The sequence below is a fragment of the Spathaspora passalidarum genome (assembly GCF_000223485.1).
Source record: "Spathaspora passalidarum NRRL Y-27907 unplaced genomic scaffold SPAPAscaffold_6, whole genome shotgun sequence".
NCBI classification, from domain to species: domain Eukaryota; kingdom Fungi; phylum Ascomycota; class Pichiomycetes; order Serinales; family Debaryomycetaceae; genus Spathaspora; species Spathaspora passalidarum.
The window spans coordinates 908,592-935,567 of record NW_006767430.1 but is presented as its reverse complement, the minus strand read 5'-3'; the positions used below and the strand labels follow the sequence as shown (position 1 = coordinate 935,567).

At 37.2% G+C, this 26,976-nt stretch overlaps 15 protein-coding genes across 15 annotated transcripts; 6 read left to right on the top strand and 9 right to left on the bottom strand. All coding sequences in view use genetic code 12, as the record gives it.

Annotated features, from left to right (window-relative positions):
* Nucleotides 1–386: 386 nt before the first annotated feature.
* SPAPADRAFT_62965 (uncharacterized protein) lies at nt 387–1,406 on the bottom strand (the record flags this gene model as incomplete). The annotated part of the gene is made up of 2 exons (XM_007377034.1): nt 387–1,079; nt 1,129–1,406. The coding sequence occupies 2 exons, from the start codon at nt 1,347–1,349 to the stop codon at nt 797–799; spliced, it is 504 nt and encodes a 167-aa protein (XP_007377096.1).
* A 284-nt stretch (nt 1,407–1,690) lies between these two features.
* On the bottom strand, nt 1,691–2,904 carry SPAPADRAFT_62964 (uncharacterized protein; the record flags this gene model as incomplete). The annotated part of the gene is made up of 1 exon (XM_007377033.1): nt 1,691–2,904. One exon carries the CDS (start codon nt 2,831–2,833, stop codon nt 2,015–2,017), a length of 819 nt encoding a protein of 272 aa, XP_007377095.1.
* A 256-nt stretch (nt 2,905–3,160) lies between these two features.
* CAR1 (arginase) lies at nt 3,161–4,363 on the bottom strand (the record flags this gene model as incomplete). The annotated part of the gene is made up of 1 exon (XM_007377032.1): nt 3,161–4,363. The coding sequence occupies one exon, from the start codon at nt 4,332–4,334 to the stop codon at nt 3,384–3,386; it is 951 nt and encodes a 316-aa protein (XP_007377094.1).
* Nucleotides 4,364–6,032: 1,669 nt separating this feature from the next.
* On the bottom strand, nt 6,033–6,726 carry SPAPADRAFT_62961 (uncharacterized protein; the record flags this gene model as incomplete). Its single annotated transcript, XM_007377031.1, has 1 exon — nt 6,033–6,726. The coding sequence occupies one exon, from the start codon at nt 6,431–6,433 to the stop codon at nt 6,206–6,208; it is 228 nt and encodes a 75-aa protein (XP_007377093.1).
* A 1,109-nt stretch (nt 6,727–7,835) lies between these two features.
* GDE1 (glycerophosphocholine phosphodiesterase) lies at nt 7,836–11,252 on the top strand (the record flags this gene model as incomplete). The annotated part of the gene is made up of 1 exon (XM_007377030.1): nt 7,836–11,252. One exon carries the CDS (start codon nt 7,836–7,838, stop codon nt 11,250–11,252), a length of 3,417 nt encoding a protein of 1,138 aa, XP_007377092.1.
* Nucleotides 11,253–11,419: 167 nt separating this feature from the next.
* Nucleotides 11,420–12,571, top strand: TIP41 (Tip41p; the record flags this gene model as incomplete). The annotated part of the gene is made up of 1 exon (XM_007377029.1): nt 11,420–12,571. One exon carries the CDS (start codon nt 11,420–11,422, stop codon nt 12,569–12,571), a length of 1,152 nt encoding a protein of 383 aa, XP_007377091.1.
* On the bottom strand, nt 11,917–14,437 carry SPAPADRAFT_62958 (uncharacterized protein; the record flags this gene model as incomplete). The annotated part of the gene is made up of 1 exon (XM_007377027.1): nt 11,917–14,437. One exon carries the CDS (start codon nt 14,412–14,414, stop codon nt 13,518–13,520), a length of 897 nt encoding a protein of 298 aa, XP_007377089.1.
* Nucleotides 12,701–13,480, top strand: SPAPADRAFT_142825 (mitochondrial 37S ribosomal protein mS42; the record flags this gene model as incomplete). Its single annotated transcript, XM_007377028.1, has 1 exon — nt 12,701–13,480. One exon carries the CDS (start codon nt 12,701–12,703, stop codon nt 13,478–13,480), a length of 780 nt encoding a protein of 259 aa, XP_007377090.1.
* A 110-nt stretch (nt 14,438–14,547) lies between the features above and the next one.
* SPAPADRAFT_56971 (uncharacterized protein) lies at nt 14,548–15,429 on the top strand (the record flags this gene model as incomplete). Its single annotated transcript, XM_007377026.1, has 2 exons — nt 14,548–15,322; nt 15,353–15,429. 2 exons carry the CDS (start codon nt 14,548–14,550, stop codon nt 15,427–15,429), a joined length of 852 nt encoding a protein of 283 aa, XP_007377088.1.
* Nucleotides 15,430–15,956: 527 nt separating this feature from the next.
* URA7 (CTP synthase) lies at nt 15,957–18,533 on the bottom strand (the record flags this gene model as incomplete). Its single annotated transcript, XM_007377025.1, has 1 exon — nt 15,957–18,533. The coding sequence occupies one exon, from the start codon at nt 18,301–18,303 to the stop codon at nt 16,582–16,584; it is 1,722 nt and encodes a 573-aa protein (XP_007377087.1).
* A 107-nt stretch (nt 18,534–18,640) lies between these two features.
* SPAPADRAFT_156678 (ESCRT-II subunit protein) lies at nt 18,641–20,613 on the bottom strand (the record flags this gene model as incomplete). Its single annotated transcript, XM_007377023.1, has 2 exons — nt 18,641–20,106; nt 20,569–20,613. The coding sequence occupies one exon, from the start codon at nt 19,531–19,533 to the stop codon at nt 18,940–18,942; it is 594 nt and encodes a 197-aa protein (XP_007377085.1).
* Nucleotides 18,659–20,592, bottom strand: RPL43A (60S ribosomal protein eL43; the record flags this gene model as incomplete). Its single annotated transcript, XM_007377024.1, has 2 exons — nt 18,659–20,106; nt 20,569–20,592. Coding segments are annotated over 2 exons (279 nt in total).
* A 330-nt stretch (nt 20,614–20,943) lies between the features above and the next one.
* Nucleotides 20,944–21,670, top strand: SPAPADRAFT_52233 (uncharacterized protein; the record flags this gene model as incomplete). Its single annotated transcript, XM_007377022.1, has 2 exons — nt 20,944–21,034; nt 21,090–21,670. The coding sequence occupies 2 exons, from the start codon at nt 20,944–20,946 to the stop codon at nt 21,668–21,670; spliced, it is 672 nt and encodes a 223-aa protein (XP_007377084.1).
* Nucleotides 21,671–21,756: 86 nt separating this feature from the next.
* Nucleotides 21,757–23,973, bottom strand: GRR1 (SCF ubiquitin ligase complex subunit; the record flags this gene model as incomplete). Its single annotated transcript, XM_007377021.1, has 1 exon — nt 21,757–23,973. The coding sequence occupies one exon, from the start codon at nt 23,971–23,973 to the stop codon at nt 21,757–21,759; it is 2,217 nt and encodes a 738-aa protein (XP_007377083.1).
* A 626-nt stretch (nt 23,974–24,599) lies between these two features.
* Nucleotides 24,600–26,891, top strand: SPAPADRAFT_62945 (uncharacterized protein; the record flags this gene model as incomplete). The annotated part of the gene is made up of 1 exon (XM_007377020.1): nt 24,600–26,891. The coding sequence occupies one exon, from the start codon at nt 25,446–25,448 to the stop codon at nt 26,784–26,786; it is 1,341 nt and encodes a 446-aa protein (XP_007377082.1).
* Between the last annotated feature and the right edge of the window lie 85 nt (nt 26,892–26,976).

Below are 26,976 nucleotides of genomic sequence, written 5' to 3'. Positions count from 1 at the left end.
CATATGAAAAGAAATCCGGGGAAAAAGAAAATTATAAAACACAAAATTGGCGCTAGAGGGAAAAAATATTCTGGGGTGGCTTTACCGAATGTCGCAACAACCAATGAAAAAAATCCAAACTTCCATTAGCCCCGGAGTTTGCGTTTGTAGGGCATGTTACATGCAGGAATGACCTTTTTTGGCTGCTGCATAGCCCAACCAATGAGTTCATTTAACGTTTACGCGGTGACACATTCCGCGTGCAGGAGGATTTACAACTCCGAAATTTGTCAGGTTCCCGGGAAATCTGATAATTTATCACAACGACATTCAAACAAAGAAAACGGGTACAATTTGATCCAATGAGATCTCGTGAGTGTCTATAATACTTACTACTACAGGTAGAGCCAATCGTAATATAATATCTTTTCAAAACCAATGTCTATATAAATTGTCCAATATAACCTAAAGTTCCAGCCTAAAAAGTCCAACAAAACCAAATAACCAACATAATAAAAAACAACAACAAAAATGTCCAAGTAATTTCCAAGTAATTTCCAAATAATTTTCCATCAAGGATGATTCATGAATCATACGCATTGACCAATAAAATGTTTCTCCATCCCACATGATAAGACCCCATATAGCCGCAAATAACCAAACAATATAAAAAAAGAAAGTTGCAATCACAAAACAAAACCAGTCACAAAATGAAATAAAATGTATGGAATATCCGAAAAATACCCATTCCGTTCGAGTCACGCAAGATCTCTAAAAATTTTCGGATATTATTGCAATATCAGACCCTCGGATTAATTTAAACCATGTAAATATTCACATTAAAATTAAAGTATTCCTGTTGATTCAAAATTATATCCAAATATGTTTCCATGTCAGGAATCAACTTCTTGATAGCTTCTGCAACAGGAGTAGAAATCTGATCTTGGTTGGCCCAGTTATTGTACCGAGGTTTAACAACACGAAGATATTCGAGATGTTTACGAAGATAGTGGTCGATCTCGGGGTATAACTTATCATCGTCCAATTCATGACGACAATCGGGTCTGTATCTCAGAAAGTATCTCTTTAAAGGAAGGTGACTATAATTGTTAGTACCAGTACTGACAAATTGCATAAACTTATACATACTGTGGTTCTATTGTTTTGGCATCAAGGATATCTTCCTTAAACAAATTATCAATAATACATAAACTCTTGTAAATCTCATGACCCACATGATATCTATAGTCGTTGTTGCAAGTAAAATAGGGGAAAGTTTCTCGGTCGATTTGACTGGTTGAATGCCTAAGGTGAGATTCTGGTGACAGGGGGATCGGAATATGTAGCTCGTGACTTAGTAGCATCGACATGATCCTTCCTTGTTACCTTTGTAGAAGGTTGCTAGTGAAAGTATTAAAGGATAGCAGAAAAAAGGCGTGACAAATAATAGTTATGAAAGTGTCTGTGAAACCTACCCCAATAAATAATCTGCACAATCTGATGGTTTCACAAATAGTTCATTAACCACAAAGGAAAAGAAAAAAAGGAACAAAGAAGAACAAAAAGAAAAAAAAAAAAATAAATGTGAGACAGATGGTTTTGTTTTTTTTTAGTTGAAGGGGTTGCATACTAAGTTACGCTCCCGGATATATTACTTATTGTAGTGTCATTCTGTCCAAATGTGGCTCTATTAAGGGGTATACTTTAAAACATATTAACCTAACAGTTCAACAAATGTTAACCGTTTTCCTCTTACTGTTATACACGCTTAAGCTATTCTTTTTCGTGGTTTTTGCAGTGTGCTTCCATTGGTGGTAGCGCGCGCTAGTACAAGTTGCATCTCTACACAGCTAACTCGTGACAAAACTAATTACATCCATAACAATAAACTAACCACCATCTATACAAAAATAACTCATATGGCATATCATACACAAAAACTAAATCACTCCCTGTTTCTCTCTACTTCTTCTTCTCTTCTCATCCTCCTCTCCTCTTCTTCTTCTTTGTCATCCTCGCCATGTTCGTCTTCTCTCTACTTCTTCTTTTCATCTGTGGCAGCTGCTGCTGCAGCAAGACTTTCAGGACTAGTACCCACGGTATAAGGAGGGGCACCTTCAGATGCAGCAGCAGGAGGATTGGTAGTTGCACTTCCTGTAACTGTAGCCTTCTTCAAATCAGCCAATCTCTTGGCTTCAGCATGAACATCCAAAACATCAGAACTTATACCTTTATAGAAATCATGAATCTTAACTCCCAAAGGATGATTAGCAGCAGCAACCAAATAATGTTTAACCTTACTTTCATAAATTCCTTGTAAATCATTGGCTCTTGCCTGAGCCTTTTCCTGGGCCAATTTCAAATTCTTGGAAGCCTGACTTTCTGGATCATGGAAATGAACATATCTCTTGTCCAAATCAACGACAAAGTCCTTAAATTGAGACAGGATTCCTCGTTGTTTATCTAACTCAATTGCCTTGGCAATGATTTTGTCCAGCAAAACATACCCCTCAGCCAACAATTGGGCCATAATGGCATACTTTGGCTTGTCCTCTTGCGGAACATCCTCCAACGTGCCCAGTTTACTGGTAGATGGTGTTTGGGCAACGCTAGATGGTGAACTTATTGGATGGACGGGATCAACTTGGATATAAGCACCTCCAAATTCGGCATCATTCAAAAGAAGAGCAGTGTCAACAGCCTTCTCGGAAGCAAAAGTAATTTCAACACGTTTATATTCCCCGTTATTTAAAAGTGGCTCAATTTTATCGACGGTTCCACAGAAGGAGAAGAACTCCTTGATCTTATCTGACGAGATAGACGATGGGATGTTTGAAGCAATGACTTTAGACATGGTTAGATAAAATATATCAATTGACAAAGAGAAAAGGAAAAAATAACAAAACTGTACAAAATTAAGGATCTGGCCATACCATTTTATACATAAAAGATGACTTGTATTTTTAAGGGGGGAAGCATTACTGTGGGTTATGCATGGTGCCCCCAGCAAAACATAGCAAGCGAAAAAAAAAAAAAATTAGCTATGTTCCAAATGCAACCAAGTTTGTGTCAAATGCAATGACTGGGCATTTGCATGCATGTGATATATCCTTGTTTTTGTCGCTTTCTATTGTTTTGCTACCTTGTAATTGCAAAATCTTTCAACTTTTGATTTTTCTTTGGGGGTTTGTATCGTGTAATACTAACAAAAAAACACATCCTCGGGACATGACAGATGATGGCTACATGCAACATCACATACATACCAACAATGAGGCAGTGCTAGTTGAGTGCGTCAATCTGGAATGAATTAATTTAGAGCTAAATATAGAATCTTCTAGAAAATACTATACAATATAAATGACATTTCAAGCAGGTTCTTTATGCAGCATTATGCAAGTTGGTTATAGCAAAGTTTGACCCATGGCACATCTACCAATGGCACATGCAGCACTAACAGTATCCAAGATATGCTCTTCAGTTTCTGCCAACATAGGATTAGTTTCTACTATATCCAATGAGTTCAATAATCCAGTCATGGCAATTTCTTCAGCCACAAATAATCCTTCTCTAAGTGAAAGACCACCTTCGACTCTAGTACCGGTAGCAGGAACAAACAGAGGATCAATTGCATCAACGTCGAATGATAAATGAATTGGACAATCACGGTTAGGATTAACCTTATCCAAGGCCATCTCTACCACTTTTCCAATTCCATACTTATCAACATGGTACATGGAAAATGCTGGAATATTATGTTCTTTTAATATTCTTCTTTCTTCTTGGTCAACATCACGTAATCCAATATATGCCAATTTTCCTGGCTTTAAAATTTGAGGAACCCAAGAAAATTCAGGAGGATAGGAATCAGCGTCTATACCCATCAAGAAACTCAATGGGCATCCGTGTAAGTTTCCGGAGTCAGTGGTTTTTGGAGTGTTAATATCAGCATGTGCATCAACCCAGATAACACAAGTGTCTGGATTATGAGTCAAACTAGCACCGACAGTGGCGGTACCAATCAGGTGATCTCCACCAACAGTGATTGCCAATCTTCCACTTTCCAAAGTTTTGTAAACGGCATCGTAGATTAATTTATTACATTCATTGACAATATGAGTGTTTTTAACTCCATACTTGTCCTTGTCATCTGTCTTCATGGCTTCGTAATTGGTTGATTCAAGGGGATGCAAAGTGGTAGTTTCCCATCCCAATGAACTGATTTGTTTTTCAAAACCAGCATCAAGAATATATTCTGGACCAAGTTCGACCCCTCCTTTGGGTTGACCACCTGAGAATGGTGCTGTTATAATGGTTGTTTTTCTTTCTGGATGAAATTTATAAGAAACTGACATTGTTAAATAGATAAAGAATTAATATCAATAGATTATCAGATCAAATCTAAACCTAAATGTGATTTTGGGGAGTTTCTGTCCGTATTTATAATCCAGAAAAAGGTTGATAGATAGCTCAAGCTGTAATAGAGTACAAACTGATTCTCCAAAAAGAAAGCAACCGCGAAGTTTTTGCACCTAATTAAGATTTTTTTTTGTTTTTGTAATTAAATTTATTCCCGCGAATTTCTTGGGTGATGCCTAACAGAAAATAGAAATGGCAATACTGCCACGTACTTTTCCCCAAACGGCAATACACCGCGCACGCAGTTGACTTCCTTTAGTTGATGAATGACTTCTCCGACTTCTCCAGAATGACACAAACTTCGCACTAAGCCTGTAGGTTTTTGCCTAAACGTTTCCCGTTTCGGGCGAGAATCAGTTATCTCTTGTATTCGCCCCCACATGTTCAATCACGCCCCCCTTATTCCGACCCCTCCTTATCAGTTATCTTTTTTTTTTTCTGTCATTTAATGGAAAGCAACAACGAAATATTTACTCGTTGTTTATCGGAATCGGAATCCCACAAATTCATGACTGTGTAAGGCATCATAACCCAGTGGTGGGGTTGGTTTTTTTGTAGCGGATCCCCTCACTGTTCGAAACGTGAATGCTAGTTTTGGCGGTATCTATTTATATGCCGACATTAATGATGCCGCGCTATCTTGGGATAGTTCCGAAGTTTTTTCTGAGAGGGAACCATGTATCACTTGCTATTTTTCCAGAGCATGCCGAGCCATAACTTAATATTTGCAGATCTTAGTCTTGCAGGAAAAGAAAGTTCGTAAACATATTTGTTTGATCTACAACCGAATATGCCCGTACTGCTATTCTAACCTTGTAGGCTTCTAGCTTACCTTTCTTTGGCTTACTATTAGTTCGCTTAACTCCTTTGGCCATGCTAGCATCCTCGATTTGTCATGACTACTACTCACTTAACTAATAGAACTTAGTTTGTTCCAATAAAGTTAACTAAGCTCACGGTAAACTAAAATGCTTATATAGTGCACAGTATAACCACAACGGTAGGACGCGCGGTTGCAAATAGAATAAATAATAATAGTAAAAAAAAAAAAGAAAAGTTAAATGATGATCATCAGATCATATATCGCGTGTTGAGTCCAGCAAGCAATCTAAATTTTCATCCAGAAACTTTCATTTCTTTATTGGTACTATAGTATATGAAGATATGTTAATTCTACTGCCGATTTGGTACTTCTTTGCTTCACAAAATCGCTCAGTTCAAATAATAGACGAGGATGCAAAATATACCGATCAGGAATCTCTCATTTTTCGTCGGGATGTAATTGTTGAAGGGTGTACCTTGAATGTGAACAATATAGGTAGTTTTACAGCTCACAAGAGCTTTGAAGTTATGCCATCAGGAAAACTTCATATATCAGAGTGTCTGGCATTAACATTTTCTCGAGGATTCGTCAACAGAGGGTTGACTGTCATCTGTCTAAACTCAATTTCAAACTTTGATTTCATAAGAACTATTTCTAATTATGGGGAGCTAATCCTTGTATACGAAGGTCCGACAGAATACAGTTTACCTTTGATCAATAACCATGGAAAACTCTATTTCAGCTCATCTGGTAGGGGCAGTGCCAGAAGAATTACAACTGAGAAGTTACCAAGTTCTGGAGAGATTCACTTAAAAGGTGTATATTTTGATTTATCAAAAGAGTCATTGTGATTAAAGATACCAATTTATTTGCGTGGTCAATCTGCGATAAGTGTTATAGATAATGGCATCTTGCTGAACCCATTACTTATTTGTGTTTTCTTAAAGAGCTAGTGGAAGCTTGCAAATTATATAGGTTTAGGCTCTAGGTAATTTTTTCGTTGCCTGTACGAGTAATTCCCCTCCGAGAAAGTAAAATAGAGTAATTCAAGGTATAACTAGTGGCAATGGGAGAATCATGAGAGTAAATAATCTTTTCTGTTAGATATAGAAGATAAGATAGACGTTTTTGATCTTTTTTTTTAGGTGAAATTACCAACAGAATCACTAAAAACGATGATGAATAACAGGAACCCTGCATAAGAAGACTCATTTTAGCTCATATAAACAGAGCAAGATTTCTCAACCTAAATATATCAGCCAAATGGAACCTTGTTAATCATTTAACTTTTGTATTGCAAGGAAATGATATCAGAAACCAAGCTTATTGACTTCCATTAGCTCCTGTTGATAACAGTGGAGGCTGGAAAAGGGATGACAGGAGTTCTTTCCCTCTTATTTGGAATGGGTTCGACTGCCAAGTAAGTAGCCACCAAATGACCCTATTGTGTATACATATGTTTAATTCCAGAATGGTTTGTACTATTCTGAATCGACTGATTGGTGGCAAAAAAAGTCGAGACAAAATATGAAGAAAAGGAGAAGAAAAAGTTACAAATACATAAATCAAACCCAACAGATTTAGGATATGCTGTCCACAAGGAAGAACGATAATTCCGGCAATCTGTTCCTGGGGAGGGGGGTGGTGATTATGCATGCAGACTTGATACATGCACACCCATGAAATGAAATTGAACACACATGGATGTCCCTTTCAGGGCATCCGACAATGTCGATGTTCGTAATTAGAAAGATACTACAATGTAATAGTACAGTCGCGCGACAGCCCATTTTCCAACTTCAGAAAATCTTACGATATTACGATATTAACAGTGAGCTTAAATATACTTATCGTTGAGGACAATGCATAATAATGCAATTATACATAAAAACACACTCCATTGCTTGAGATATCTTTGTCGCCTATGAATACCTCGTACGTTATTGGTGTTCTCTGTTTAGTTTAATTCTTGATACCTCGTTCGGCGTCTGTTGTTTCATTTCCGCCTCTGATTATCTAACCTCAAACAAGTACGGAATTTTTTGTGATAGTTTTTGTGATACTGCGGAATTCGAACGGAATTCTGAGGTGATGAGCACACCCCTGTACTAATCATATCAAAAAGAACGATTAATGCAAGCCCAATGTATAGCGGGTGAGAAGCCGGGTCGTTGTAGTTGACAAATAGTTATCGTCAGACATTAGACCAACGGTGATACACCTTTGCTCAACATTTGCAACCAAGCAAAATCAGAGTCGCTGGAAAAATTCTCGGTTGGTCCAACGTGGGGCACCCACGGAATTTGCATGCGGCTCAAAGGCACATCGCCCTGTCATCAAAAAGTTTATTTTTTAGACTAAAAATTATTTATAACCATAAGGCAGCCAAAAACCCTTTTTATAAATTGTTGGGGTTAGGACACTCTTTTTATTAACCACGGGGTGTCGAAATACACGCTAGATTAACGATCTTTTTTCAGTGTTTCTACCACATTGTTCTTTTCCAACGACACACGAGGTTAAACCTGGTCTATATACCATTTTTTTTTTTACAGCAAAATAGCACCAAATCTCAGACAACACAACCTGAATTTCGTTGAGATAAGACGGTACAATGAAGTTTGGTAAGACATTTCAATCTCAATTGATCCCAGAATGGTCAATTTACTACATGAACTACAAGGCCCTCAAGAAATTGATTAAATCTATAGATGCCCTGATTCATGATTCCAATACAGATCCTAGCCAACACCCCGAGATCGTCACCGAAACCCTTGCCTGTTTTTTCTTTGAAGTTGATCGTGACATTGAGCAGGTTGATTCGTTCTATAATACCAAGTTCCAGGAGTATAATCGAAGATTAAACCGGGTGGTCAAGTACGATTCTCACATCGAGTCTACGGAAGAGTTGGATGAGATAATTACGATTTTGGTCGAGTTAAGAGCTTCGTTTAGAAATTTACAATGGTTTGGAGAATTGAACCAGAAGGGGTTCTCAAAAATCTTGAAAAAGCTAGACAAGAAATTGACCTCTGTCATGAGTGATCTGAACAGTTATCCTTTTGATAATCATAACAAGGAAGCTTATTTGACCACCAGAATTAACGCTCTTCCTTTTGCCAATGGAGTCGAGTTGAAGAACGCATTGGAAACAATTAACCATATTTTGATGCAATTAGGTGCAGATTCCATCAGACCTCGAGACGATGCTGCCTCTGCAGAAGATTTAGTTTCAGTATTCAACAGTTTAGTTATTGAGGATGGAGATGTCAGTGACGCCTTGGTGAGATATTCCGACAAATTGAGTAACAGATTCTTGCTTTTGGTACTTAATAAAGCAACATTGGCTAATTCCACCAAGTGTATTGACCAATTATTGAAACATATGACTGGTTTAGGATATGCTTTGTATGATGATTCTGATATTAACGGAAGAAACTTCTTTCATCAACATATCATTAGTCTTGGCAAGGAAAACGATAGACAAGTTGACGGCAAGAGAGCGAATGGTGTGAATAAAATGTATGGTTTGACATATGTCTTAAACAAATTAGATGAATCGCAAAGACATTTGTTAATTGCCAAAGATCAATATTCACGTACTCCGTTACATTATGCTGCCAAGTATGGATTACAAATAACAGGTAGCCTCCTCGAGAAAGTAAAATCGTGGGATTTAATTGACACCACCAAGTCAATTGATGATATTGAAGTTTGGGGAGACCAAGAAGGTTTAACTCCTTTGCATATTGCCATTATTGGGAAGCATTCGTCTACTATCCAAGCATTAATCCAATTCAACCATCCAAACAAATTAATTTGTCCTAATGTTCTTTTATTGGCTGTTAGAATGAACTCGTGTCAAATACTTGATTCGTTAATTCAAGAAGGTAATATTGATGTCAATTATACAGATGCTGATCATAACCACGAGACTGCCCTCTACATTGCCTGTAAATTGAACTACCCGGATGTGGTCCAGTTCTTGCTTGATCATGATGCCGATACGGAAATTGGTGAAATTGTATTTGGATGGACACCAATTTTCATCGCTGCTAGCGAGGGATACCTTTCCATCGTGAAGTTATTGAAAGAGTATGGTGCCAAGTATGACATTGTTGATGATTCCAAATGGTATCCCGTTGAACATGCCAGTTTGCGTGGTTACTTAGATGTGGCTGATTTGTTAATTCCAGATAATCAAGAATTGTTATTATTTGATCAATTACATCAAGAACGTAATTTACCCAGAGTTAGACCAGGAAGTGTCAGTCCTGCTATGATGCAACATGCTGATTCGTCTGGTTCTAGTATCGATAGGTTGAATAGTCTGCATCGGGAAACTATTACTCAATTGTACCAACATTTGAAAATGAATTCCAGCACTACGGCAGTAGATAAGACTATGAAACCAGTAAAATCGTTTGGTCATAGATATTTAAGTGAAGATGAATCAATTCTTTTGGTTACTTTGGGGACTACTGATTTACGGGATAATTCTCCTCCTATTGAATTAAATAAGTCAGTAGACTTGGTGTCTGACTTGGATACTGCATTATCATTATTGATTACCTGTCGTAATAAAAGAACCAATGAACCAGTTGAACCACCCGTGGTGGTTGATTTACCCATTGAAAACCATCATGGAAGTGCCACTGATCCAATAACATTCAAACTCACCAATGGACTTAAATCCAAGGATGTAGTTCTTACATTCGATTTAGCTCCAACTTATCAACACGAAAAATCTATTCTTGCTCGTGCAACCGCAATTTTAAGTGATGCATACACCAAGGTGGGACCAGCTGAACTTCGCTCGTTACATAGCGGGATTGCCACTCCGTTGATTGATCATAACCTTAACATAATGGGGAAAGTCAGATTTGAATATCTTGAAGTATTAGCATTCAAACACCCTTCCATGACCTTGACAAGATCAGACACGTACTGGAAACAATTAGTGTCAACTAGAGTCATTGGTCATCGTGGGATGGGTAAGAACCAAAGTGAGCGTAAATCATTGCAATTGGGTGAAAACACCGTGGAGTCGTTTGTCGCTGCTGCCAGTTTGGGTGCTTCTTATGTGGAATTCGACGTTCAATTAACCAAGGATTATGTGCCGGTTATTTATCATGATTTTACCGTGGCTGAGCTGGGAGTGGATATTCCAATGCATGCCTTGACCTCGGAACAGTTTTTGGGATTGACTGAGTACAAGAAGAAGAAAGAGGGTAAGGCCCAGGGAAGAAGGAATAGTAGCACTGATATTACTGGTACTCGTAACCCACCCCGTGCTAGATCTTCACACCAGTTGCAAAATAACGCATTTACCAAGTTGGACTATGATGCTGACATTGAGCGCGAGTTTGCTGATCATATAAACCAAAGAATGAAGCTTACACGTACCTGGAAAACCAATGCGTTCAAGGGTAACGCTCGAGGATTATCCATTGCTTCCAATTTTGTCACTCTTCGTGAATTATTCCATAAAGTGCCAGCTAATGTTGGATTTGATATCGAATTGAAATATCCGATGTTGGATGAGGCCCAACAAGAAGGTATGGGTGAAATCAGTATTGATTTGAATCACTACCTTGATGTCATTCTCAAGGTTATTTACGATGAGAATACCATGAAGAGAGATATCATTTTCAGTAGTTTCCACCCGGATGTGTGTATCTTGCTTTCTTTGAAACAACCAACAATCCCAATTTTGTTCCTTACCGAATCAGGAACTACCTCCATGGCAGATATCAGAGCCAGTTCATTGCAGAATGCAATTAGGTTTGCCAAGAAGTGGAACTTGTTAGGGATTGTTTCTGCTGCTGCTGTATTTGTGAAGACTCCAAGATTGGCTGAAGTGGTCAAATCCAGTGGGTTGGTGTGTGTTACCTATGGTGAAGAGAACAATGCTCCGGAATTGGCCAAAATCCAAATGAAGGCGGGTGTGGATGCTGTTGTTGTTGATAGTGTGTTGGCAGTGAGGGAAGGTCTCAGAGCTGAAGTTGATACTATCAATGGGGATATATAGAGAACTTGTTAGATATTATAGAAAGTATGAAGTATGTTATAACAATAGTAATAGTAATAATAATCTATAGCTACCAAATGCGAAGTCGCATTTTTAACATTTCCGATCTCCAGATATATTTTTGATCTTAATGACAACCATAGGGATATCTTCTGAACTATTTAATCATGAGTCAAGACAACCAAGAACAGTCTGTTTCTTCTAAAGAGAGTACTAGTAAATCCAAAACAGTATTTACTATGCCTGGAAATCGTCCTGGAATCCAAGCAGTCCACGTGAATGCAGCACGAGAAATGGTGCGATTACATACGCAAGGCAGACGTCCTCCATCTTCCACCACTGCATCCACCGCTGTCAAGGGACCAGTACCTCCACTTCCATCAACTGCTTCTAGTTTTCCCGGTGCTAGCCCACATCCACATGTATCTATTCCTGAGGGCTGCAAGAATCCACAATGCACCCATTGTGGGAAGGTAATTATTCCTGCACCACAATCATCATATCCTATTCAAGACACACCTGCCATCGCAGTCAAAAACTGGAAAATATACACTATCAAAAAGCCGATTCTTAACTCGACAGAGTTGGAAGACTTGGAGGCAAGATTCCATTTCCCATTGCCAGAAATGATATTTGGGAATTCCCGAGTGAAAATTGTCAACGAGGTCAGTGGTGAGAGTATTGAGTTTAATGCCCTTGACGCATTGGATTCCTTGGATAGCGAGAGTCATTTGAAAGTGAGTTATCATAAGGAATGGCTTGATTCTAGAAGGAGCGAACGAGAGAAGAAGGAAAAGGAGGAACGGGGTGAGGTTGAACTGAGGGATCTTCGCGAGTTTACCGACAAGTTGGACACTATAGAGCCATATGATTGGACTTATTCTCCTAATTATAAAGGAACGACCAATATTAAGTTTAGTGAGAGTAGTCAAGAAATACCAATACACAGATTGACCCAGCCTGACCCCATTCTCTTCTTTGATGAGGCAGTTTTATTTGAAGATGAATTGGCAGATAATGGGATTTCTATATTGAATTATAAAATAAGAGTGATGCCAACATGTTTGCTCTTGCTTTGTCGATTCTATTTGCGAATTGACAATGTCATTTTCAGAATCAGAGACACGAGAGTATTTGTTGATTTTGATCAGGATTTGGTCATTAGAGATTATCGACAACAAGAGTATGAATATCTGGAATTATTAAAATCTGTACAACGGAAAAGCATTGGCAATGATCCAAAGAAGTTGTTTAGGGACCATGATTGGGTAAGCAAGAATATTCCTACTATTAATAAGGTCGTTGAATCAAATCAATAATATTGTGTATAGTAACTATATTAATTTTATATGCAGGAGTTCAAACCTGACCTCGAACCTTTAGGGTTGAAAAATTTTTTTATTGCACCAGATATCAAGTAGTTACAGCACCACCTATAAGTCAACATAATGTTTAGTAGAGTCATTGCCAAGAGGGCAGCTGGTGTCAGATTATCTACCAGATCGTTACATCGTGTTCCCAAGCTCGAACAACACCACCAGTGGAGCCAAGAAGGTATTTCTGGCGTTTATTCTCCAGAACAATTCAAAATGGCCTGGACCGACTATCAACACTATTTATTAACCAATTTGACCTTGTTAACCAATGGGACTGCCTATGAAAACAAACACCCATACCAAATCATCCTACAAAGCGCCAAGAACACCACTGACCAGCATATATTCCACTATGCTTCCCAAGCCCATAACAACCATCTTTTTTTCCAACAATTAACCAGTAAAGACCAAGCCCAAGAAACTAGACCTTCCAAGTTCTTGATGCAAAGATTGGTCCAACAAGATATCGCTGACGTTGCCACTTTACGTTCTAAGATTGTTGAGCTTGGATCAAGCACTTTTGGCCAAGGGTGGTTGTTCTTGGTTGAATACCCAGACAAGCAAATCAAGTTGATGAGGACGAACAATGATGGTACCCCATACTACTATGGTAAGTCACAAGTGTTGGATTTGAATGGAGGTGTTGATGAAACGAGTTATAAGTTTGTGGAAAACTTGAAACAAAGGGCGGCCAACGGTGAACGTGAATATACCTTACCTTTGTTGAGTATTAATTTGTGGGATCACGCTTATATTCGTGACTATGGTGTTAACGGGAGAGAAAAATATTTAGAAAATGTGTTTGATTGCATAGATTGGAACGTTATCAATAAGAGACTTTTCCTTGTATAAATTGAATGTGTATATACTGTAAATAGAACAGACTGTCTTAGTCAATTTCATTGAATTCAAATGCGTGCAATTGTTTTGTAGTATAATATCCAACTGTTTCCCTGTTAAGAACTGATGTTAATTTGGCTATTCTTTGGGAAATGTCGTCGCATTCATTCATGACGCTGACTAGTGACTCATCAGTGTACCAGTTAGTAGGTAAGCTAGAAATAAGTAGGGGTATTAAAGAAGAGAGCTTCTTTAGGTTGTCCCATTGTTCAACTAACTGTAGTACTTGCACTCTAGAAGCTTTCTCGTCGATTGTATCTTCTTTTAGATTGACGTACTTTTTATTAACTTCTTCTAGTTGAGAATTAACCCATGTGGATTCAACAAGCATTGGCTTGATTTCATTTGTTATTAGGTTTTGAAGTTCATTGACCTTGTCAAAATATGCGTCTCTGTCATTATTACTTGTTTGTGCCTGCTTTACAAGCTTCAAACTTATACCTGAATCTAAGTCATATAACTTTTGCAAATCGTCGAGAATTTTTGTTTCAGATTCAGTTAAATTGGAATAATGTATGGATTTAAGTATGGGTAATGTCATTAATAAATATCTATTGAATAATTTGTTGATTTTAATTTGGGTATTTTGATTAGTTAAAAATTGTAAAAGTTCTTCATTGTCTTGAATGTCAAATTGAGTTTTAATATTGTCAAGTTGTGTCGGTATGCTGTCTGAATCTAACTCTTTAAGCTTGTTCAAGTAAATCAATCGACTTAGTTTGTGATTTAGTTGTTTGTATAATGTGTAATATTCTTGTTGTAATTTCTGGGTTTTGTCTAGATCATTTGATTTCGAACTTGCAATTTTAGGGATATCTGAAGAATGTTGAAGCAATGACGTATACTCTAAAAGCGAATCACAAGCATCAGCTAATTTCTGTGACATTTTTAGCAAAGTGTAGTCAAGTAATTTTATAAGCACAGCTAATGTTTACATTTCCACAGTGCCCTTTTTTTTTTTACAACCAAATTCTTCAGAAAATTCTCAACTACGTATTTCATCCGTAGACAACGCTAGCATGCCTGACACAGCCTTACTCAAGAAGAAGCTTCTTCATATTGCCGCAACGGGCAGTGTTTCCCAGTTTACACCAGAGCAACTCCACTCACACTATCAAGAATTGAACCAATTTCTTGCCTTGCATAAAGATACCCTTGATCTGATTGAATTGTTCAACTTGTATGAACTTGAGTTTTATTCATGCATCTTGACCAACCATGATATAGAAGCTAAAGCGGTGATTGATTTATTATTAGATCAATTCCAATCCAATTCCAAATCTCAAAGAATAAAGTTATTACAATCTATATATTATGAAGCCATTGGGGATGGCAAACAGGCTACACAATTATTGACCCAAGATCCCGATGAATTGTCATTGTCTAGACGATTAGTTACTTTCTCTAGAAGTGATGGTTCTGACAAATATATCAAGAATTTATGTTATTATTTGGATTTACAACCAAGTGACTTGTCTGCCTGGGCTGAATTGGGGAATGAGTATAAGAAAATCGGCAAGTATCAAGATGCAATTTATTGTTTAAAAGAAATCTTATTGCATGAACCATTGGCCTATCCTGTATTCTACAAAGTTGGGTTATACCATTATTACTTATTCTTGCAAGAATTGGCTAAACCAAAGACTAGACTACACGATTTGATACAATTGCTAACTCAAGCACGAGATAATTTCCTTGTGAGTGTTGAAATCAATGATAAGTATGACAAGAGCTGGGTCGGATTATACATATTAGCTAACCACGAATTCAATCAAGATGACAAATTTAAAAAGAGTGACGACGTTGTCAAACAATATGTGGTAGAAACTGAAAAGTTAAAATCGCTAGTACAGAAGAAAGTCACGGAATTACATATTGATATCAGTAGTATCATAGAATAGTATGCAACACATATATTGAAATATATTCCTATATAAGTAAAAATCAAACCACCAAGAACTCTTTAAAAACCCTTCATCATCATATCATAATAGAATTCCATCTGAACACGTGGAATGGAAGTAATATAGCATCACATTTACTTCTTACTACCGCATTGACATGATCCAGCAGAAGCACATTTACAGTCGGCACCGCAGTCGCAACCCTTTGGTTCACTTGAATTAACTAATTGGTAAAGCATTTTTAATATATTGTTTGTAATTGATTTATTTATCGATGTAGAAATAAAGATCAGCTGAAATCTAAGAAGGGGGGATGTGGGAAATGCCAGGGATATTTATATGGGGAAACAACCCAGATTGCGCGGATTTCGCCTCATTGGCTGAATTAAAGTTTTGCTAGGCAATAATGTCGCACCGCAAAATTAAGTCATTGTGCTTCAACGTACGTTTCAGGTTGCGAGATATCTGCCGTGCATACAAGATGTGCGATAATTTCGCGACATCAACCTGTTACTAGTTTTATTATCATCCAGTAAGAGGTGGTGGATTTGTGTTGTATCCGGCCATGTGATTAGCCAAGGATATAGCCTTAGATCATGCCATTGTTGCCGTGGTTTTAGCCGATCTGCTTTCGCTGCGGATCATTGTTGTAACGTGAACGCCTTTTGGTTGACTTAACGACATTTGTCTTGAAGATTCTGTTAGAGTGGCGTTTCTTTTAATCTGGACTGGAATTTACTAAACTGATTCCTCATAAGACATCACTCTGATTGATTTGGAATAATGTTTAGATATGAATCTGTATTGGGTTAAACGAAGGATGTTTACAGTTCACAAATCTTAACTCTTGACAAAAAAAAAAAATAAGCAACACTATTCTAAATTAATGGGATTTAATTAAATCGCCATCGCAACCAAATTTCTACACAATTCGTCCCCCCATTGATCGATTTGATAATATTTCTGATCATTCTATAACCTTGAACCCAACATTTTACTTTCCTACGCGAATTGTTTCTCCCCAATACAAATTTAAATTTTTGGGCATGGGTTTCCTACTCGGGTAAATTAACGTCTATTATGTTTATTTTATTTTTTTGAGATTATAATCTATATGAACAATATGCAATATATAAAAAGGTATGTGGATTAGAAATCACCCTTGTAATTCAAATCATCACGTTCTAAAACAGCTTCTAAAATACCCGAGGCAGCAGCAACCAAACCCAAGAATGGTCTCGATGGATCCAATACCTTGGATAAATATTCTGGATGGTATTGAGTACCAGTGAAGAACTTGTGGTCTTTCAATTCAATCATTTCCATTCTCTTTTCGGTTTCATCCTTACCAATGAACTTCAATCCCTTGGCTTCGATCTCATCAATTAACAAAGGATTGACTTCATATCTATGTCTGTGTCTTTCGTAAACGGCATCAGCACCACCATATAATTTTCTCAATTTACTCCACTTAGTGTCAGCCACGAATTTAGTTGGGTGGATACCTAATCTCATGGTACCACCTAACTTAACTTGATCGACATCAGGCATGTAGACAACAGTAGCTTCTTCTTCACTAAGGGAAGGATCAAATTCCATAGAAGTAGTACCGGTCTTTCCCAATACATTTCTAGCAAATTCGATAACAGCGATTTGTAAACCTAAACAGACACCCAAGTATGGAATATCGTTTTCACGAGCGTATTTGGCAGCAGCAATCATACCTTCAATACCTCTGTTACCGAAACCACCTGGAACTAAGATACCATCGGCTTGACAAACATAGTGCCATGCCTTGTGGTATTCGGACAAGTTGGTTCTCTTGGTTTCTTCTTCCAAGTTGGTAGATTCAACCCATTCAATGGTCAATCTTCTGTTACATCTCATAGAAGCATGTTCCAAGGACTTAATCACAGATAAGTAAGAGTCCTTCAAATGAGTATATTTACCAACAAGAGCAATAGTGACAGTTTCAAAAGATTTATCGTGACTGGTAGTTAAGTGCTTCCATCTAGTTAACAATTCTTCACCACGAGCTAAAGCAGTAGCATCAATGTCACCAATAGCTAACTTCTTGGTCAAGTATTTCATCATCTTTTGTTGTTTCAACAATAATGGAACGTGGTAAGTCGAGTTGACATCATGAACAGCAATAACTTGCTGAGGACCAACATGACAGAACATACCAATCTTTTCAATAGTGGCAACTTCCAAAACATCTTGACATCTACAAGCAATCATATCTGGAGTTAAACCCAAAGATCTTAAATCCTTGATGGCAGCTTGTGTTGGCTTGGTCTTTTGTTCGCCGTGGATAACAGGAACCAAAGAAACGTGAATCAAGGCAAAGTTTTCAGTACCGACTCTGAATTGAAATTGTCTCAAGGCTTCAACGAATGGAGCACTTTCAATATCACCAACAGTACCACCCAATTCAATAATACAAACTTCTGGTTCCAAACCAGTGTCATCGACTGGGATCTTGGCAACACGTTCAATCCATTCTTGAATAGCATTGGTGAGATGAGGAACAACTTGAACAGTCTTACCTAAATAATCCCCCTTTCTTTCTTTTTCAATAACTTGGGAATAAATCTTACCAGTAGTTATGTTATGGTTACGAGTCAAGGTGATGTTTAAGTAACGTTCGTAGTTACCCAAATCCAAATCGACTTCACCACCATCGTTCAAAACAAAACATTCCCCATGTTCCAAAGGAGACATGGTACCGGCATCAATGTTCATATAAGGATCAATCTTGATGGAAGTAACTCTCAAACCCAAGGTCTTGAAAAGTAACCCAGTAGAAGATGCAATAACACCCTTACCGATACCGGAAATAACACCACCAGAAACAACGACGTATTTCATTATAGCTTGACTTGACTTGACTTTTATTAAGTTAGAGTAACTAAGAGATTAGGCAATTTTTTTTTTTGTGTGATGAGATGCTTGACACGTCTATGAACTAAATTAAACACGTGAAAAACAATACAAATTTATGTGGATGGTATTCGAAAACGTTCCCTTTTAGATAATGATATACAACGGATATATCGAATTAAAAGTTTGCCCCTCTTAAATGAATGATTTAAGCGGGAAGAAGAAAGAAAAGAAGGAAGTAAAAGAAAAACAATAGTGAGAATTTTTTCCTCTGGAATTTATAAGATGAGTTTTTTCCCGCTTGGCGATTCTGAAAGAGATGAGCATGAGCCATAAGAAAAATATAGTGCCGTGGACTTCCTATTTAGGAAGTAGACGTATCATGTGCTATACTAAGAGGGGGGGCTTGACTACTTTGGGATAATTAATATGTTTGCTAAGTTATACACCTTGTAAGAACTGTCTTTTGTCAGACTCTGTTACAGGTACCTAGAATGTTAGCAATACTACTGAAATAAAAACATATTATTATGTGCCTAAGCAACCTTCTCTCCCGAAGAACCAAAGGTTAGTGGCAGTACATCTACAATATTTGTTCTGTAGTGACATGCTGCTGTTGATTATCTACACAATCTTCACCCCACCAATTTCATTATTCTCATTCATTAAAATCTGTGCTTTGCCCAACTTCATCAAATACCCCTTAATAATCTTAATCAAGAAAGTTTCATCTAAACCCCTTATTGCCTCGGGTAATCCGCCTTCGTCGCTCTTAGTCAACTCGTACACGGTCAACACCGTGCCTAATTGGCCACTATCATCGACATATTGATATAGCAAACTTCCCCAGTCTTCGAGCTTTCTCCAATATATGAAAATACCCAATTCTGGCTTTTTCGAATTGACGTATTCTCCCGAGTTTAGTTTATGGATTAACGAATTAATTATTAATGTTTTGAATTCGGAGTTCACGCTTCGATTGATAGCGGTATTGCTAAATATGGGAGGAAGAGAATCAAGGTCAATTTCAAGTTGTGAATGTTTCGGTATTCCATCTTTGGATATCCTCGTGATTTTGTAGTATTCACAGTATTCAAGTATGATTGCCGTCCATGCTTCCAATTGCTGTGTTAATATAGTGGTGTTGGGCTGCTTCGTGTACAATGGAGGAAACGAATGGATCTTAGGAAATTGAAATTGCGGTATATCAGACATCATTGATAGATCCCTGGTTCTACTTTGGTTGTATAAGCTTGTTTTAGAGTTATGTGTTGCTAGATAATTTCGCCTCTCTCGCTAACATTTGATTTTTTTATCTGTTTTCTGTAATCAACGCACGACTTGGTATACCTTATGCTGAACCACAGTTTACACTACAATATAGACTAGATATTACCTGTTTGTCATTGAAATATAAAAGTGCAACCAAAACTAAAATTACATGAGATATTCTTATTACGTTTAAACTATTATTTGTTTATTTTCCGTTAAATAAAAAGGATGTACCTCCAAACTTAAGCTTCAGCCATGTCTCTCAAACGACGGATGGTAGATCTGACAGTAGCAGCAGCGGCAGTAGAAACAGTGTAAGCACCACCAGCAACGGTCTTTCTACAGGACTTACAGCTCCAGATACCAGCAGCACCTCTTTGAACAGTTCTCTTACCACAGAATGAACAGTCGTACTTGGCGTGTTGTTGGACTTCCAACTTCTTGGTTTGTCTTCTTAAAGAAGAACCGTATCTGACACCGAATTTACCAGTAATTCCAACCTTCTTAGTTCTCTTGGTCCTATAAAGTAAGTTAGTATTTGGTTCGTGTGATTTGAAAAAGGAAATGAAACATGGTGGGAATGTAATCAAATAAGCAAATTTAGTTTTATTTAGGTTTATAGAAGTCACGATGATGTTATTAGATTTCTTGTATTGTATCCATTAGTCTGATTGCCTTGTTGATATAGGTTCTCTGTGGTTGTCGAATCCTTTTTTGCAGTGGTTTGTTGATATATATTCTGTAATGAATATTCTCTTTATAAACATAACTTGATAGTATTTCTATCTGCTTTTCGATACTTGTAGTTTTATTGCGTTTTGTAGTTGCTTATTGATCTTGACTATCATATCGACTTTCAACATGATCGTTTTGCCTGTTGATTCTATACCTTGGTGATTAGTTTATTCGATACTTCTAGTTTACTTTGATTAATCACTCCATTATCTCGTTCATTTCCAGTTATTCGTGGTCTAAACATACATTTTGTATTATATGATGCTATGTAAATTAAGAAAGAAGTATACTATAGAAAAATTTTGAAAAACTTTTTTTTAGTAGGTGAAAATTGAGCTGGTACTGTGCGAGCAATTAGTTTCACGCTGTATGCAGGTATTCCTTTTCTCTCACAAAATACTAACTAATTTTTCTTAGGAGTGCGACCTGGCTAAAAAAAACAATTCATTTAAAATAAAATTTCAAACCTTTTCCACGTGATTTGAGTATCACGTGTAATGTATGTATTAGGGTTTCAGCCCTGTCTTATCCTAATCTCGTTTCAAGTTGCCACACTGGCTAGCATAATAAAAATTAACCGCTGATAACAGCATTAATTCCGCTATATTCATTCAATGGCCCATGGGAGAAGGCAAAGATGTTTTGAGGAATAATTACACTGATCTAAGTGACACCACGTTATTTGCATCCCTCTCAATAGGTCCATCAATACGTAAGTAGACACGAACTTGACAGTATTTTTTTGCAACCAGAAACTAACAATTTAGCGTTTAACCAAATTATACCTCCAGAAGGATTACAAATTGATGAGATGTCCATTCCCAAGGTATCTCAGGACAATTATGACAACAATACTCCTACGTTGATGATGAGTGGTGGTAGTCAGGACAATGAGATAGATGTTTATGTTACAACAAGACAATTCCAATTTTGGGAATCTACTTCTAATAGTCCACATGATATCCAGGATGACGCCCTCTCTTCATGTAATGCTGAGTTTGCATCCTGCTTAGAATTGAGTCCTGCTATCTCCACCCCTGTACATAATTCCTTGAAGAGGCAATCTTCAAATATGAATATACTAGCTGAAGTCAACAAACGAAAGAGGTCTGGGCAATGTGATTCCAACGAATCATTGACTCCATTAAGTTTCAACCAAGAGTTGTTTGATTCAGTCTTTTCTGAAGCAGAGCTTTTCGAGCAAGGTGATTCCATTTATAAACCAAATATAGAATCATTCACCAATGTTGAATACCTAAATAAACTATCCCGCGAATCTTCAACAAGAATCCAAGAATTCGCCAATTGCTTAGCTTATAGACTACTGAAATACACTGACGAAACATAAAACCCATTTTTATAGCAACATATACAAAAAAAAAGTGATTATATATAAATATATAAGATTAGGTTAAAGGCTGATAATGTGATGACTTATGGAGAAGTATTTCGAGGGAAAAGATCAACTTGTTCCATCTCAACATCCTCATCTTCTTCAATTATTTGTCCAGCTCGTTCGGCATTAGGAAACACGGGGGTCTGGTCTATTTGTGGGGCATTCTGAGGATTGGCTTGTCTTTGCCTACCTGTAGGTGTAGCTGCTGCTGCCTGTTGTTGCTGTTGCAACCTTTGTTGTTGGTGAGTTCTAATCAATAATTGAAAATGCTCTCTCATCTCATCAGGTCCCATGTCTCCTTCGGTTATTCCTCTAAATATATCTCGGTTAAGATCAGCCATGGCAGGATCTTGCAACATAAATCTTTCCAATCCATTGTTACCACCTGCTTCGGCGGCATCTGCCCGCATTTGCTGTTGTAATTGACCAAACCTCCTGGCTATTGTGTCGTCATTTATGGGATCGTCGTCTAAATCCATGTCTCCACCCGCTGCGGCCCGGGCATTATTATTTCCGCCTAAAAATCTTCTTCTTCGCTCATGAAATAATGCTTGAATGTCACCTTGATCAATCTGATAAGTGCGTTCTTCCATTACTTGATTTAAATAATTCCTCAATTGGTTAACTCCATGACCGCTAAATACACAAAACAACGACTTTTGATGTTCGTTAAAGTCAGGGGGAGGATCACGGCAATATTGTGTGATTTCCCGTCTTAAAAATGATGAAATTCCAGTAAGGGATAAATGAGTTAATTTAGGACAACTCTTTAATAATAAATAAATAGGACCAATGGTTAAATTGGTACAATATGACAAATGGACACGTTCCAAACAATCCTGCTCGCCTCGTCTTCTCACCAATTCCAAAATCCCTGAATCGGTGATCAATGAACACTTAACCAATCCAATTCTGCGCAATTTAGGTAAATTGGCCAATTCAACCAAGGTCCAATCTGTTAATTGTGAACAGCATGCTAAATCAATATATTGGATCCGATGACAAAACCTAACAAGGGAGGAGACGCCGTAATCTGTAATCAATCCACAATGACCTAAATGAATATAATGTAAACTTCGACCCAATTGACTCAAGGCTCGAAGGGATGCATCTGTGATTTGCATACATTTGGACAAGACAACGTTACGTAATTTAGGTGCACATGAAACCAACTTCTCCACTAGTTTATCAGTAACGGCATTACATCCCGTTATATCAATAATTCTCAATTTTTCCAAAATGAACCCCTCAGGAATCAATTCAAATAATTTATCAGTTATTCCCGGTGCATTACTTATTCTAAATTCTCTTAACTGTGATAATTCTAAAAAGATTCGCTTCAAATTCAAATCAGTAACTTGTTCGCATCCATGTAAATCAATCTCGACCAAGGATTTGCAATTTTGATACATAACCAAAATACACTCATCTGTGATATTATTACTGGCGTTAAACTTGACACGTTTCAACATGGGACATGATCTTAGTAATTTGATGATTGCTTCTTCCGATACATTGCTGCATCCAGGTGCATACAACCCTTGCAATCTGGGACAGTTATCAGCTAGGGCGTTTATTATATCGTCATGGATATCCGTGACTCCCGTCAAATCAATAGATTGTAGCCGTTCACAATTTTGTAATACTTTAGTAATGGGAAATCTCGTCAATTTAGCACAATTTACCAATGTCAATCTTTCCAATTTTGGACATCCCACAAATAAACCCAACAATTCATCATCAACCAACTTGGTCATGAATGAAAGATTTAGTCTCTTGACAAATAAACGATAATCCCAATGAGTCTTATCTCTGGGCAATTCCATAACTTCCTTAATTCGTTTAAACGACCCGTCATTCTGCATGTTTGGACGAAACCATAAAATTTCAATAATCAAATCGGCAATTTCCTTACAAACAGTCAATAATGCATACAAATCACGTCTATCCAAATGATGGAAAATCTGCAACAAGATTTCCGTGGGCAATCTCAATAATGAATTTTTGTCTATCTGATATCTATCAAGTCGAGACTCGTCCTTGGATTTGCTTGATAGCCTCTTTTTAACAATCAATGACTTCCGTAATTCTTCGTAATCGTTATATTCGTTATCCATTATAAAGTTGTTCATGTCGTCATTGTGGTAATGATGTGCGTTGACATTATTCGGTGATATTGAATTTCCTGATTCGGGTGCTTTATTCGTTGATTCACCGCTATTTGAATACTCCTCTAGACTAGTTGGTGAACTCATGATAACAATGATTCAATAATCAGGAATAAAAAGTGAAATAAAATATATGCTAATGAATGGGCGAAAAAAAAACGTCCCCTATTTATATGTTGTGGTTTATTCCCTTAGGTATGGTGTTTGTAAACTTTTTAAAAAAAATGATAATACCTGACCACAAAAATTGATACCAGACAAGGAAAGTATGTGAGGTTAGTATGAGTAAATGCGTGTCTTTGCCCTGGGGTAGGTCTAAAGCAAGCGCGTTCAAACGGATGATGTTGTAGTTGTGGAAAAGTAGCTGTAGTTTGATCAGTGACTATCCGATAAGAACAAGCGTGTTATATATGGAAACCAGATCAACTTTCTGGGCGGTGGGGTGATCTTCCTGTTGGTGTATGCTTGTAAGTATGAGCTTGTGATGGATAGATGGACAGCTCTATTGGATTAGCACGTAAGCTTGTGGGCCGATGATTGGTGTATTATTTTTGAATGATTGCTGATTTCACGGGTTGTAAAATGAAGGCTGGGAAACTTTTAAAGAGGCAAGTACAAAAAAAAAGATTGGTCGTGTGTACGTGGCGAAATTTTTAGTTTAATCTCGTTTTAGTTTGTATTGATTTTTTTTGTTTTTACCACTTGCCTAATTTGGGAAGAGTGGGGCAAAAGAGTTTATTTTTAATATGCAATTATACGTGAGTACAATATATTTAAGTCTAATAGGGTTGACAACGGATATCTATATACAATGAGATGATTACCTCTTGATTGTATGTAACTAATTTATGGTGTTTAGTGGCGAGTGTAATGGTATACGAGTTAAGGTGAACGGTTTGTTCTTTTTTTCTGTTGTAGAAAGAGGCGTAAAGTGCAACGCCGTATCGCCATGCATTTATATTTCTAAATCATTGGTTAGTGATAGTGCCAATACAGGTCTTTCCAACTGGAGCAAATTTTCAGATCTTGGATATACATTTAACTAGTTAGACTATTTCTACTTTTATTCAATACTTTACATTATCGATGACAGTTGACTGCGTATTACGTAAAAAAGCTGCAAAAATCGTACCAAATACAGAAACACACACTTTCCCGTCCTTGGTACAACATAACACCAAACAAATCCATCTGTTTTTCCTTTTTTTTTGACTTCATTAATACAAAAAATTAGTTATTATTTCAAACTTATCGTAAAATAAGTACATTTCACGGGCAAGTCAAAACTGTAATTGGTAGCGCTGCCATCTATAAATGTAGTTTAGGAAGTAGTGTAATGAGAGCATTCTTTCACTACATAAAAACCAATGATCATATTACTATAAAAAGGAGCCACCCGAGATAAATTTAGGTCCATTTCTGTTGGTTTTCTTGTCTTTACATTTGCTGCCAATTTGGATCTACTTTCTATCTCCCACAAAGATCTTGGCAGAAGGGGAGAAAAAAAAATGAGACCAGTCAATTTACAACAGTAGACATCCATCACTTGAATCACCTCAATGAGCGAGATACTTCTCAATTACATCAAACATGTCAATCTATATATTGAAACTAGAGACAGTAAAAAGCTCCTAGGATGTTTCACCATCAATCCAGGTAAGGAAGAAGGAGAACTTCGCGCCTCATTCCCGCCACCTAATGATTTTGATTTATATTCCATTCCAGAAAAGTTTCGCCCTGTCGTCGTGAATCATTTGAAAGTAATTGCTGCGATATATAAGGATAACTCATTAGCTGCTGCTTTTGAGTACTCTAATGAATTGGTTCTTTCTCTTATTCGAGCTAGTGAATCAGCAGAATTTCTTTGGATCCAACCAGTGTTGTTAGATTGCTTCAAGGAATTGGTGCTTGTTTATACTGTCAAGGAAAGGCAGGATCCTGATGATATTGAAAGTATCCAAATGCAAGATATGGATGATGGTGGTGAGTTTGGTTCTGGAAAGAAAGTCAGCTGTTTGGAAAAATTGGCCATTACGTTTAATAAGGGATTTAAGTTGAGTTTGAATGACAAGAATCCAGATTTGGCCAAGAGTAGAAGAAACGATATATATTTCTTTATGGCTAACTTGATCAAGATTTACTTCAAGTTGGGCAAATTTGAATTGGCAAAATCTGTTCAAAAAGCAGTCAAGGGGACAAGATACCCTTTACCAGAAATGAAGAAATGTAAATCTCAAAAGAAATATTGCGTGGTTTATTTGTACTATTCTGCATTAATGGCATTGGATGATGGAGATTATGTTACCAGTGAATCAGATCTAGACCTTGCGTTATTGTTAATTCAAGATTATCAGGATTATAGCAAGAGTAAACAAGTTCAACAAATTATGATGCTTTTGTTACCATTGAAATTGTATAATCGAGGTAAATTACCAAAGAAAACATTCTGGTTGAAACATCCCGCCCTTCGAGTAATGTACAGAGATAATATCTTCCGAGCAATCTTGACGGGAGACCTTCGTAAGTTCGACCATGCCATGAAAAATTTCCGAATTGTTCTTCTCAAGAATCGATTATATGTCTTGGTTGAGTTATTACGACAATATTGTCAATTGGCTCTTATTAGAAAGACAGTGGCTATGATTAAAGAAATTAAGAATGATCACATCATTTCGTTAAGCGCATTCCAATTGGCATTTGAGTATTCGCAATACCATGAAGATAACTTCAATATCAAGTTCGATTTTGCTAAGGATCATACTTACAATACTACAATTGCGGAAATAGAATGCATATTGGCCAACTTGATCGCCAATGGGAAAATTAAAGGGTATATAAGCCATGCACAGCGTTGTATTGTTTTGTCGAAAAGCAATCCATTCCCTAAAATAGCCACCTAAAACAAAACAAAACAAAACAAACAAACAAAAGTGGGCTATGTTAAAGTGTAGTACAAAGCGCGTAGAGGTAATTATAAAGTAAATAGAAATCAATAAGTTGGTTTATGCCAATTAGAGTAAGATACAGCGTGTTTCTTTACTGTCAATTGACGTGGAGGGAAAGGAGTTTTTGTAAGCCAAAAGTTGGACA